The sequence below is a fragment of the Sapajus apella genome, unplaced genomic scaffold (genome assembly GCF_009761245.1).
Source record: "Sapajus apella isolate SASKATOON/1434 unplaced genomic scaffold, GSC_monkey_1.0 scaffold12, whole genome shotgun sequence".
NCBI lineage: Eukaryota > Metazoa > Chordata > Mammalia > Primates > Cebidae > Sapajus > Sapajus apella.
In genome coordinates this window covers 20,423,985-20,438,145 of record NW_022436952.1, presented here as the reverse complement: position 1 = coordinate 20,438,145, position 14,161 = coordinate 20,423,985, and the positions used below count along the sequence as shown (strand labels likewise).

Here is a 14,161-nt window from a genome sequence, read left to right as displayed (position 1 = left end):
ACTAATTGTGCCTGGGGTCTGCACAGTTCTCCTTCCTCGGTGCCTGTCGGGGGTGTCACCCACACATCCAGGGTCTTTCTCTAAATGTAGAAATTTCAGGTTCAAGCACTCCACTTTCCGGTGGACCTAATGCTTGGTTGCCAGACCTTGGTGGTGGCATTTGTGTTAGTTGCCGGGATTCAATACGGTCCCTGAGTTTGTTGTTAATTGATCCTTTCTCAGATTTCTGCTACATTAGCTTCTTTGGGGTAGGCCAAGGGTTATGGGTGTGGAAACCTTAATTCTGATACTTAAATATATATATATATATGTATACGTCTGGAAACAAAGGCAGACATTTATTGTCATGAATCCAGGTTCCAATCTATAGCAGAAAAGTCTTCTGCTTTGCTGTGTTTGCTGGTGTGTTGGTTTTTTACGTTTCCTAGTAAATTCTAGTTTTATCTATTCTCTTCTTAGATGTTTCTTCTACTAATGTCTCAGTTTTTCTGGTATTGGCTTAAGTGAAGAGACTGGGAAGTAATTATGAGGCTCTGTTCTTCATTTTCTTACTGATATGTTTCTTAATGTTCTTTTTAGGGCCGAAAAGACAGAAGTTTTGAGTGAAGACCTTCTTCAGGTAAGGCGGTCACTGATGCTGGCTCCCAGCCCCCAGAGATACTTTTCTGTTTAAAACTAAAGCATCCCCGATGCAGTTAAAACTGCTCCAGCTGCTCCTTACAAACTGTTTGGAGAGAAGTTGTTTGTTTGTTTGTCTTTTACGACAGTACTTGGCATGTTGAATACTGGTTTAGGTTAAGCTCTTTCAGGAGCGGTTTAAAGTCATTTCACCACACAGTTAGCCCAAGGATCCTGGAGTCTGTGATTCCTGCCCCTCCAGTTCTCCGGCATTGAAAGTTGTCTCTCCAGGAGTCCTTGTCTCCGTGGAAACATGAGTTGTGATTGTCCACACCTACAACCCCTCTTCCCCTGACCTTGCCTTCTCCCAGTGACACCCCCTGCTCTTCTCTCTGCAGGTGGAGAAGCGTCTGGAGCTGGTGAAACAGGTGTCGCACAGCACGCACAAGAAGCTCACCGCATGTCTGCAGGGCCAGCAAGGGGCAGAGGCTGACAAGCGCTCTGTAAGTGCCCTCCTGTCCCCAGGGAGCTTACATCTTGCCTGCTGAGGACAAGGATCCTACTTGTGTGACCCTCCTGGTCGTAGCTGTTTATGTAGCTGCTTACGTGCCTGAGAATTGACTCAGCAGCCCTAGCTCCCTGATTCTGTGGAGTGACAACCCTCCTTACTGTTCCTGCTCCTTAGCTCAGCCTGAAACATCCCCTGCCCTCCCCAGGCAAAGTGAGGTCCCCTCCCTGTCCTCCCCAGACTGGACCAACTGGGAAGATGGCAGAGATGAGCTTGGGATCTCACCTCTAGGGAAGCTTTATCCTTGATGGATTTTCTGACCCCTGATTCAGCTCATTGATTGATTGCATTCGCCTTAACAGTATGTTAAGATCTCATGGAAAAAAATTACATTGTGGTTTTAGAGGTTGCAAGTGACCTCTAAAGGCCCTTGAAAATTGTTTTCGCTATAATGAGACACAAGAAAGAGAGCCTGCTAAATAAAGCAACTCGAATGCCCATGTCTATAACCTACATTAGAAGTAACAGCCATTGTATAACGCAATTCCCTTCAAACACCCCCCCCATATGAACAGTCTCTGCAGGTTTATCTTCCTTTTGACCCCATCCCTCTCCACTCCACCAAAGATTAAAAGATATTCTTAGACATTCCCTTTATGGCTTTATGACAAGGGATACGCAATTTAGGTTTTTCTCCTCCTTCCTTGAGTTGATAATCTACATGATTGTGATCTTTTAGACTTTTTTCTTTGACGTGCAATTATTGCCAACTTCCATTTCCCCCTGGTGTCCCTGATGCCCCTTAGCTTCTGTTCGTCTCATTTCTGTTAACTGTGACGTGATGGGCCACAATACTTCTTCCCATGTCCTGCTGCAGTGCAAAAACCCGCTCTGCTTGCCCTACCAGTCATTTCTTTTCTTTCTTTCTTTCTTTCTTTCTTTTTTTTTTTTCCCAAGCCCTGGTTTCTTATTTCTTAATATTCCCAGCAGTAATCATTTGTATGTGTATAAATAAAACTTCACAGCTCTGAAAAATATCTATAGAAATAATTCTGCATGTATCAGGAATTCAGCAAGGGGAACCTGAACCATCTGAAGGGAGAGTTTGCAAAACGACTTTGGGCATGAAACCCTTTTATCAAACCCACATCGCATGGGGGCGCCAGGAACAGTTCTGGATGGGGGTGCTGGAGCCAAGTCTGCCTTTGATCCATCTCCTTTCTTTTGCTCCAAGAAGCACTATCTTCAAAATAACTGGTCCAAAGTACAGTGTGTTTTGGTATCGAGAGTATCGTCTGAATGCTACCACCAGAGGCTTGAATGCAGCCTTTGGTGTTGGTAGGTGGATTAGTACTAACATTATTTTTCTCAGATGAGATGAAGTTACCTGGATTGGTGTAGTTTTCACTGGATTGAGAGTCTTACATACTATATCAGTAAGGAGACATTTGGGTCCCTGAGTGATCTGAAGTACACGGTATTGATGGAAGATCTGAGCTATGGCAAAGCCAGCAGATCGAGAGATGACTGCCAATGAGAGATAGTTATTCACCCTTCCCAAGAGAAGGGGACAGGCTGTATCACCCAGGGAGGCCACAGGGGAAACTCTAGGGTTGGTCAGGAGGTAGAGGAGGGGATTGTGGGCCAGAGCCTTTGTTGTGGTGTCTGCAGAAGATTTAGGACTGATTAGTTTGATTTATTAAGGACTATTTCTAGTTGTCTGGTACTTGACCTCCCAGTTAGGTGATTAGGGTAGATGGATGGGGGCCTGGGGTATGAGAGCCCCTTAGAGGAGGTTGTTGAAGTGTGAGCTCTAGATTGGTTTGAATTTAAAAAGCATGTTTTGAGTGAGTTGTTTACTCTTTCTAGGAATTGGCTAGCCTGGGAGGGGCAGTCCCTCTATGGTCAGCAAGGGCTCAAGATATTGTCAGAGCATCTGAATACGGAAAATAAAACACATGGTTAATAACTACACTGCTTAATAGAGACTTGAGCAAAAGGCACTTACTGCTTCACTTAACAAGATGTCTAATGTAGCCAGTTCCAAGGTTTATTCAGCAGCTTTGGGTCAGCATCTATGTGACACTTGGGTCTCCACTTGTAACTGTAATGTGGCTGCTGCAGCTCCACACATCACATCTTCACATAACCACGTCACAAGCAGGAAGCAGGGAAGTGGTAAGACCATGAATTAATTTCATTTGTGTTTCTCTAGCTGCAGGGGAGGCTGAGAAGGTGAATATGTGTCCAGGAAAAATGGGTTTGCTATGACTGGCCATAATTCACCGGCTGCAACATACACTATCTGGCTTCTCTTACTAGAGCAGACATGCAATGTCTTCTCTGACCCTGGAGAGACTGCCCCTCCCAGGCTAGCCAATTTCTAGAAATAGTAAACAGCTTTACCCAGAGCGGCATTATCAGGCTCTGAAGGCTGCAGTCACGTGCATGTGGTGATCAACATGTGAACTAGGAGAAGTCTGCAGTGGAAGTGGGTGCCCAGTCATGTACAGGTCAGTGATTTCACTGCATGGATTTCCAGTGCTTGATTTTGTCAATGATTTCTTGTGCTGATTCGTCTTTCCTTGTCATCATAGGACTGAATAAATGGTCTGAAAGTCAAAGAGCTACTTAAAATATGATACAATCAAAGAACTGGGGGAAGAAAAAGTCCAAACTCAATTTTGTTCAGTTTTTCTCTAAACACATTAAGAGATTTAATAGGAAATGTGATACTTATAAATCACCTCAAATACTGAAACGTGTATCCACTTCTTTGCGATGATTAAGTAGGGAGATATGTCAAGATCGGAGAAATGGGTGAAAAGAAAAGAAATGAAAGGGATTAGGTAAAGGGAAGGTGGGGTGGGAGGGAGGGAGTGAATGAAGCGACACTGTCTAGGGAAGTTGAATGTTGAGAGAGGGTCCAGAGATGGACAATCACAGGGGGCGTGTGGGTCATAGAATCTCAGGATCAGGGGAGACTTCATGGGGATCCTTGCAGTATTCTGCTTTTTATTTGAGCACATGTAAGTTGCTTTTAACAAGCTCAGTAGCCATTTAGTCATGTGTTCCAACTTCTAAACTTTTGTCATACCACTTTTAAAAGTTTTTCCCTGAAAGCTGTGGCTGCCAGCCAGATATCGGGAGTCATAAAAATGGGATTTTGTTGCCATTATCCCGATGACCAGAGAGAACATGATTGTCTCATGGGTACTGAGTAAACTGGATTCCTTCTGTGGGGTGAAGAATAGAAAGAATTTGAATTACCTTTCCATGTTGCCATCTTTAGTCCAGGATAATAACTAGGTTTTTGAGACTTTTCATAGAATGAAGATGTTTGGTTTTTTGAAGTCCTTGCATTTCTCGTTACGAAGTCATGCCCAAAAAATAAAGTGCTACTGTGTGAAAGTGTTTCTCTTACCTTATTCAGCAAATATTTAGAAAGCACCAACTCTGCCATGCAAGGCGGTGTGTATGCCAAGTGCTGAGCCAGCAGAGCAGGATTTCTGTGCTCCAGAAGCTCGCCACCTGCGGGAAGCAGGCTTCACAGTCACCGTGCATGGCATTGGCTGCTCAGACCATGTCTCAGCACCGAGAAGAAGCGCTTGCTAGGAATTAAATAGTGGGAGGTTTCCTTGAGGACGTGGACATTAAGGACAGGTAAAAAGTAGCCGTACCACAAGGGGTAAACATACTTCCCGTCAGAGGCCAAGGTGTGCTGGGTTCCCAGAGACAGGAAAGAGGAGTTTGGCATTTTGTTGTTGTTGTTTTTCATTTGTTTTATTTTTCTGAGACGGAGTTTTGCTTCTGTTACCCAGGCTGGAGTGCAATGGCATAATCTTGGCTCACTGCAACCTCCGTCTCCTGGGTTCAAGCTATTCTCCTGCCTCAACCTCCCAAATAGCTGGGATTACAGGCATGTGTCACCACGCCCAGCTAATTTTTGTATTTTTCGTACAGACGGGATTTCACCATATTGGCCAGGCTGATCTCAAACTCCCGACCTCAGGTGATCCACCCGCCTCGGCCTCCCAAAGTGCTGGGATTACAGGCATGAGCCACCATGCCCGGCCAAGTTTGGCATTTTTGAGAAACATAAAGATGGCCAGAGTGACCAGACTATAGAGAATGGAGAGGATGTGTCCTGAGGCGGGACTGCAGGGGGATGGGATCATGCCTTGTAGGCTTTGGTGAGGGTTTGGACTTTATCCCTAAGTGCAGAGGAAAGCCAGAATTTTAACAGGGAGAGACATGACCAGATTTGTTGAAAACTGTATGAATAAGGGACTAATGGGTAGGGCCGTGGTAGAAGTGAGAGGCCAGTTACACAGAGATGGGGACAATATCAGTGAGATGCAATGAAGACAGTGATGATGGAGAAAAATCAGCCTACATGGTAGATCCTGGAGGTGCAGTGTCAGAGCTTGGTAACGGGAGGGATATGGACATATGAAGAGGAGAGAGGGTTTCATGGTCTCTACCCCGAGTGTCAGTTGAATCCCTGGGAGTCACTGAGATCACCTCAGGAGAAAATGTAGGGTGAGAAGACAAATGACCTTTGAATCAGGAACCCCAGGAACCGCAGCATTTCACGTTCTACCAGGAGAAGGACCCAGCAAAGAGGCAAAACAGTAGAAAAGGGTACTCTCAATCCATGCATTTGCTCATCGAAATTCCAGACGCCATCCTTTAATCTTTCCTTTCGATACCCGCTGTGTGCAGGCTGTCAGTACGGCCTGCTGACTCTTCCTCCAAAGAATTTCCACTTGGCTTCAACATTTACCACCCTAGTCTAAGCAGCTGTCAGCTCTTCCCGAACACAGTGGCTCCTGTCACATCTTCCACCCCAGTCTCTCCCCTCCTCCTCCGTATTCCCTTCTTTGCCACCTTGGGAGCCAGTGTTTAAATTGGAAATCCAGTAACGTCACTCTCCTGCCTAATCCTGCTCCTGGATTCCCATTGTAGAATAAAGTCTGAACTCCTGGCCGGGCGCGGTGGCTCACGGCTGTAATCCTAGCACTTGGGGAGGCCGAGGCTGGCGGATTGCCTGAGTTCAGGAGTTCAAGACGAGCCTGGGCAACACGGTGAAACCCTATCTCTACCAAAATACAGAAAAATTATCCAGGCCTGGCGGCGCGTGCCTGTAGTCCCAGCTACCCCGGAAGCTAAGGCAGGAGAATTGCTTGAACCCAGGAGGTGGAGGCTGCAGTGATCCAAGATTTTACCACTGCAAACCACCAGCCTGGGCAACAGAGTAAGACTCTGTTTCAAAAAAAAAAAAAAAAATCTGAACTCCTTACCTTGGCCCTTGGACACTATGATGTGTCTTCCACCTGCATCTCTGAGCTTGGCTCTGGGCTTCCTTCCCCTCTATTATCGTTTTCTAGCTGTGCTGACCTGGTACTGACCATGCTCAGCTCACACCCGGCTTGGGCCATTGTGTTTCCTCTACCCTCTGCAGGGAATGCTCTTCCCAGCATTTCAAGCCAGCAGTTTGTTCAGTTCTCAGCTCAGATGTCACCTTTTCAGGAGGCTTTCTTGACCACCTAATGTGTCTGCTGCCTCCCTCATCCTAATCCCGTCACCCTGTTTTATTTTCCTCATAGCACATATTAGGATCTGAAATCACTGTGATCATTCATTTCCATCATTGCGATGGGAGCAGGGATCTTGTGTGTCCATCAGCTCTGTTCTCCGTGCCTAAGAAAGAGCCTGTCACAACAGGGCAATGATACAAGTAGATGCATGTCATGAGTGGATGGTCTGTGAATATTTTAGGCACAGAACTTGCCAGACTAGCATGTCCTCCTTCTTCTGTAACAGGTACTTCTGAGGTTAAGCTCTGGAATCTGACGACCCAAGGGTGAAGCTTCCTAATTTCTAAGTTCTGTTGCTTCCTAATTTAACCTGACCTTGGGCAAGTTAATTACCTCCTCAGCCTTAGTTTCTTCATTTGGAAAATGGTAAGAATCATAATAACTCCCTACCTAGCAGGGTTGTTTGAGGGCTCATTGAGGTATGGCATGTACCTGCCTTGCACAACATTAACTTAAGTAAATATGAAAGAAGTGTAACCCGGTGCCGTTGGCAGTGGCACACTGTTAGGCTGGAGTGGCTGCTGAGAGCTGTTGAGACCCAGTCATCAACCCTGGGCTGTGTGTCTTGTTGGGGGTGAACCGCGGAAGAGCTGGTTGCCTGGGCCTGGAATTAGAGGATAGTAGACAACGATTTTCAAATATAGGGAATATGTGAGAGAGAGAAAGGGGTGGGGGAGAGAGAGAGAAAGAGAGAGAGAGTGAGTCAGTGTGTGTGTGTAGGAATGGGTCGATATTAGAATGAAATTTATCGCCTGGGTCACCTTACAAACTCTGTTGCTTATGCCCAAGATAATTTTAGAGAGAACAGTCACCTCAGACATGTCAGATTGACTGTATCGAAACCCTGGGACAGCCTGTCTTTCCTTCCCTTAATTCCTTTTTTTTTTGAGATGGAGTTTCCCTCTTGTTGCCCAGGCTAGAGTGCAATGGCACATTCTTGGCTCACCGCAACCTCTGCCACCTGGGTTCAAGTGATTCTCCTGTCTCAGCCTCCCAAGTAGCTGGGATTACGGGCATGTGCCACCATGCCCGGCTAATTTTTTGTATTTTTAGTAGAGATAGGGTTTCACCATGTTGGCCAGGATGGTCCCGATCTCTTGACCTTGTGATCCACCCGCCTTGGCCTCCCAAAGTGCTGGGATTACAGGTGTGAGCCACCGCACCTGGCCTCCTTCCCTTAATTCTTTAGAGTCTATCTGAACTCCAGAGCCAGGGAAAAACATTATTTTAATAGCTTCTCTTTGGCTCTGAAAATCACTGGCCAGCGTGAAGTTTGCTAAGATCTTTTTACCTGGGCACTGATATTTGCCAGGGATCGGGACTGGCTTTGTCAGTGTGGATCCTTGGTACCGGAGGGAAAAATTTCCGGAGGTTTTCTAGATCTTTGAGCAATTTAATTCTTCTGAGATGGAATATCCTTTTTTAAAAAAATTGATTTATTTGTTTCAACAGGTTTTGGGGGAGCAGGTGGTGTTTGGTTACGTGAATAAATTCTTTAGTGGTGATTTCCGATATTTTGGTGTACCTGTCACCTGAATAGTGTACACTGTACCCAATGTGTAATCTTTTATTCCTCACCCTCCGTCCACCATTTTCCCTGAGTCCCCAGAGTCCATTGTAGCTTTCTTGTGCCTTTGTATAAGACTGGATATTATTCTACTTGAAATGGGGGTAACGGGGGTGTACTCTGGTAAGTGTGAGGGAGAGAGCAAACAATATCTCAGTTAGAGGCAATCATTAGGTTGTACCAGATTGCTGCAATGCCTGGCATCTCTTGAGCTGATAATGTCCTTTCACCTTACGCAATCTTTTTAGACATAGAAATCATTTGTAGTCTGTTGTGCGTTATACTCCCCTTAACTTCTTCTTCTTATGTACTGTCTTTAATTATGGGGTTGAATTACCCCTTTTGATATGAAAGTATACCACCTTAATGCATTTCTTCCTTTCTCTTGTCATTTGGTGACTTCCTTGTAATTGATTCGTAAGCTATCTACACAAATAAAAACTCATGTTGATTTTCACTAACTTTTACCCCTACCTTAGAATCCAAGCTCTCAAATTCACCTTGTCATCTCTCCTAGAGTGACAGTCACACCGTTGGTAGGGTACTTGAGTAAATACATTTTGTCATCTTCATTCATTGATGTCTGTAGCCATTAAAATAAACGAAAAAGACAGTTCCATATGTAATGGTAGGAAATGACATGAAAGGTATCTAGCTCTGTGAAAAGGAAAGCAAGGCACAGAGTGTGTGTATATTTAGTATGCTAACAGGTGGGGAGAAATACTAAAAATAGACACACACACACGTATGTATAATTGAATCTGCTTAGAGTATTTATGAAAAGATACACAAAATCTGGTCACTGTTGTGGTCTCTGGTAAGGGGAATGAGGTGGTGGAGGAGGGAGACTTTTGGCTATAAATCCTCTAGCATCTTTTAGTTTTATGCCATATGCATGTATATCCCACTCAAAAATCAATTCATTCTTTTAATATAACAGATATGATAGAGAATGAGAAAGGGCAAGAGGAAAAGGTTATTCTCCTTGTTAAGACTAAAAGGCATATCCCTTAGGAATTCACTTAATTTTGTCCTCACTGCTACCTGAGAGGACAACTCAAATCATTCGTGCACGTGTTAAATGACTCAAAATGGTGAGAAAATGTTGCGGCTTCCCTGGCTCAGAGCCTGGTGCCTCCAGCACTGTAATTCCAAACTGTGTTTTCCATTCTGCATTTTGCAGAACAGTTGCTTGGGTGTCCCCTCTCCATCCTCCCTCCAAAAGTCCCATCAGCCTCATGTTCCTCCAGTGGCCGGTCTTGTCCTGTTGATCTTGACCGTCATTCATTTGATCACCCATGGACATAGTGACACAGTTTTCTGCTCAACTCACTGACAGGATCACCTGACTAGTCTTTTTTCCATATTTTGAAAAACTCTACTCACCTACTGGTAGATGTTATTTCTTTAAAGGATGTCAACCCCTGGACTATCACAAGTCCCCTTTACTAGAGGCAAATCCTCTCTTCTTTGTCAAATTTCAAAAAGATTCAGAAACACTGAAATCTTGCCCTGATGACAGGTCATGGGACTGCGAATGTTTATCACAAACCAATATGGTCTTTTTATGTGAGCTCATAAGTGCTATGATTGTACCATCTGACGTTCGAGATGAAGCATCTTCACTGACTTGTCCCTGGCATATTTTAGACACTTGCAAATTAAGCCAGGTTTCTCAACCACGGCACTATTGACATTTTGAGCCTAGTAATTCTTTGTTGGGGGAGACTGTTCTGTGCACTGCAGGATGTTTAGCAATATCTCTGGCGTTTACCCATCAGATGCCAGGAGCACCTCCCATACTGTGCCAACCAGAAATGTCTCCAGATGTTGCCAAATGATCCCAGGAGGACAAAAATCACCCCTGGCTGAGCTGCGCCTTCTCTGTGAGGCTGCAATTGGAGCATTATGCCTGCTTCTTTGAAAACCATACTCTGTTTCTCTAGCTTACATGACTTCTGTGACAACATGTGTGGAGGGATTTTTTGCACACACCAAGCAATTCTCCAACTCTCTGAACACCAGCTGGGTGTCTTACCATTTATTCTGACACTGGGTACCTGGAGTTAGTGTCAGCTCCCACAGGTTAAGGGCTCAGTCCTACCACACTGCCCCTACTTAAGATGTCAATTGCAAATCCAGCCTTCTGGTATTTCTGATCAACCAGCTATAAACTAGGGGTCACACAACCCCCTCTTCATGTTTGATAATTTGCTAAAATGGCTTGAAGAACTCAGGGAAACACTTTAGTTGTATTTATCAGTTAGGATATTATAAAGGATATAAATGAACAGCCAGATGAAAAGAGACTTAGGACAAGGTATGATGCTGTTTATTATTTGTCTTCACCATTAGAAGTAAGTTCTGTGGCTGAGTCGTGGTGGCCCACACCTGCAATCCCAGCACCTGGGGAGGCCAAAGCAGGAGGATTGCTTGAGCTCAGAAGTTCAAGACCAGCCTGGGAAGCATAGTGAGACACTGTCTCTACAAAAAAATTGGAAATAAAATGAGCCAGGCGTGGGAGTGTATGCCTGTATTTCTAGCTGCTCAGGAAGCTGAGGCAGGAGGATCGAGTGAGCCCAGGAGCTCGAGGCTTCAGTGAACTATGATTGCAACACTGTACTACAGCCTAGGTGATAGAGCAAGACCTTATATTAAAAAAAAGAAAAAGAAAAGAAAAGAGGAAAAAAGTTCCATGAGAGCAGTGTTTAGTTTTGTCTATCACTGGTGTGGTACCTACCCATCATAAATACTGGATTAGTAAATGAATTAGAGTGGAAACTCTCTATGTAATAACACCAGGAGGCTCTGGACTGGGTGTAGTTCAATCACTTTCTATTTGAAGAACTACCTTTGTAGCCACTTAGACTAGAAGACCTGAGAAGGTGCCATTGGTTCTTATGTTGGTTTTGGTCCGTCTGTCTGTGTGTGCTGGGCTGGTCTTAGCTCAGCAAGGAAAGAGCTCTTTGATACTTAGCATGGGGAACGGGTCATGCTAAACTCCTATCACAGCTTGTCTCTCCCTCTCTATTACATAAAATATAGCGTTTAAGAGTGTGCAGTGGTTTTAACAGTTAGTCTGTTTACCACCACTATCTAGTTCCAGAACATTTTCATCATCCCCAAAGGAAACCCCATAGTCATTAAGCAGTCCTTCCGATTCTACTCACCCCTGCAGCTCTGTGACAACCACTAATCTACTTTCTGTCTCTATGGATTTGCTTATTCTGGATATTTCGTTAAATAGAGTTATACAATGTGTGTCCTTTTGTGTCTTGGTTATTTCACTTAGCATGATGTCTTCAAGATTCATCCATGCTGTAGCATGGAACATTCCTTTTTTCATGGCTACATAATGTTCCATTGTATGGATATACCACATTTTGTTTATCCATTTATTCACTGGTGGACATTTGAGTTGTTACAACCTTTTGACCATTGTTAATAGTGTTGCCCTTCACATTTGTGTACCTCTTTTTTGAACATCTGTTTTTGGCTACTTTGGATATATATCCCGGTGTGCAATTGCTGTGCTGTGCGATAATTCTGCTTAACTTACTGAGATACTAATACACTTTCACAGTGCTGTACCAGTTTAAACTTCCACTAGGAATGCGTGAAGGTTCATGCTCACCAATCCTTATATATTTTTTTTTTTGTTTTGTCAAGTATTAATATTATTATAGCCATCTTAGTGAGTGTAAAGTGATATTTCACTGTGGCCTTGATTGGGGTTTCCCTAATGACTAATGAAGTTGGTTAATCATCTTCTCATGTGCTCTTTGGCCATCTATCAGTTTGGAGTATGTCTTTATTTTGGTGCTTACTCTTTCTGGGTTGTAATTGCATGTGAACACTTTTCTCTCTCTTTCTTGACCATAGCTATGTCTTTTTTTTTTTAGAGATGGAGTTTCACTCGTGTTGCCCAGGCTGGAGTGCAATGGTGCAATCTTGGCTCACTACAACCTCCACCTCCTGGGTTCAAGCCATTCTGCTGCCTCAGCCTCCTGAGTAGCTGGGATTACAGGCGTGTACCACCATACCCAGCTAATTTTTGCATTATTGGCAAAGACGGGGTTTTGCTATGTTGGCCAGGCTGATCTCAAACTCCTGACCTCAGGTGATCCACCTACCTCAGCCTCCCCAGGTGCTGGGATTACAGGCATGAGCCACCGCACCTGGCTACTGCCTCATTTTTAAAATAAAGCTAATACACTCCTTAAGAGACGTATTGATTTTTGGAAATTAGGGCATTGCTCAAATCTTTGTTAACATAATTTTAAGTTTTTCTCATTTTTCCTTCTTGCCATCCTACCTCATTTTAAAATGCAGCATGTAAGCCTTAGGCTGATTTCCCAAAGTGGCAATTGTAATTCAGTTCTCGTTTTCTGAATTTTGACATCTCTAAGTCTAACCCATCATTGTACACTATGAATTTCTAGGTTTAAAGCTATTTTAAAGTCAGCTTGTTTCATACTGATATAGTAACGTAGGCAAGTATTTGACCTTTTGCTATTTTAGAGCCAACAGGTGACTATGGAAAGTAGCTTCATTACACCATTTGCTTTCTTTTCAGAAAAAGTTGCCTTTGACAACACTGGCTCAGTGTCTGATGGAGGGCTCAGCTATCCTGGGAGATGACACACTTCTTGGGTAAGGTGACACTTTGCGTGGGTTGGTGCCAAATCTAGGTAAGTCCCCATCCATGAAAAGGGGACTAGACTCTCAGGAAAACACCTGAATTCTCTCTGGGGACTTTGGTGGAAAAGAGGAAGATATTGCCAATGGGAAATCAGAACTCTTGGCTCTAAAGTCATATCTGTGCAGTGAGGCAAGATCCAAGTAGAGAGATAAACATGAAACTGGCGAAGGACGATTGAAATCCTTAGGGCTCTGGCAGAAGCAAATATGAAACGTCTTAATTCAAATGTCAGAACTTACGGGATTCTCAGAAAAGAAGCCCTTACTGATGTTGAGCTCACAATAAAACAAACTAAAAATAGAATGGTCACAAGAGAGCATCCGCAGACACAATCAGTAGGAGAGTCGGTACCCTGAGAACTAAAAATAATAGAACTATATAGAAGAAAATATAAAATCATTGTTTAAATGGAAATTTAAAAAAACAAAAAAAGAATCCTTGACAAGAGAATTAAACGCTATTAAAAAAGAATAGGCAGGATTGCAGAAAAACCAAAGAGAACTTTAAGAAATTATGCTAATAATTTTTAATGATCTTTATTCGAAAGAAACTGAATAGTATACACAAAGAATTGCTGAACTCGAAAACAAGTGTAGCCACTCTGAATGAAGAGAATGAAATGCAGAGATAAGGATGTAGGCATTCTTAAGTTGAGAAATATGGGTGATAGAATGCAAGAGTGTAACATTCCATCTAATTGGAATTCCTGAGGAAGAAATCGGGAGAAGGGGAATTTTGTGGTTGAATTTTTCTTTTCCAGATTTGAAGAAAACCATGTCTTTAGATTTAAGGAGCACAAAATGTTTTGATTGAGATCAACAAGAAGAAATTCATCCCTGGACATATAGTAAGACCACAGATTATCAACAGAAAATAGAAAAATGTCAAATTGACCAGAGAGAAAAAAGAGAATTACTATAAAATAGCAATGAAATGGATAGCGAACTCTTCATCAGTCACAATGAACACCAGCAGATAATGGAGTACTATGTTCAGGTATTGAGTGAAAATATAAGAAACCTAGGATTGTATGATAAAGTAGGGAATAAGGATATTTTCAGGCAAAGAGTTGAAGAAGATACTACCTGCATATTCTCACTGAAAGGGCCAGTTAAGGCTGCGTGAAATAGATTACATCCAGAAGAAAGATGAGAAGTACAAGTAGC

The 14,161-nt window shown here is 43.4% G+C and overlaps 1 protein-coding gene across 6 annotated transcripts in view; it reads left to right on the top strand.

The window, feature by feature from the left end:
• The window catches only part of ARHGAP44 (Rho GTPase activating protein 44), a 206,590-nt gene that overhangs the window by 112,012 nt on the left and 80,417 nt on the right, over window positions 1–14,161 (top strand). For all 6 annotated transcript variants that reach the window (XM_032280236.1, XM_032280234.1, XM_032280231.1 and 3 more), the window contains exons 2-4: window positions 580–619; window positions 1,017–1,121; window positions 12,870–12,946. Coding sequence is in view for 5 of the 6 variants with exons in the window: in XM_032280234.1 (XP_032136125.1) it covers window positions 580–619; window positions 1,017–1,121; window positions 12,870–12,946 (222 nt within the window). In the remaining variant the exon portion in view is untranslated. The remainder of the gene's footprint in view (window positions 1–579; window positions 620–1,016; window positions 1,122–12,869; window positions 12,947–14,161) is intronic.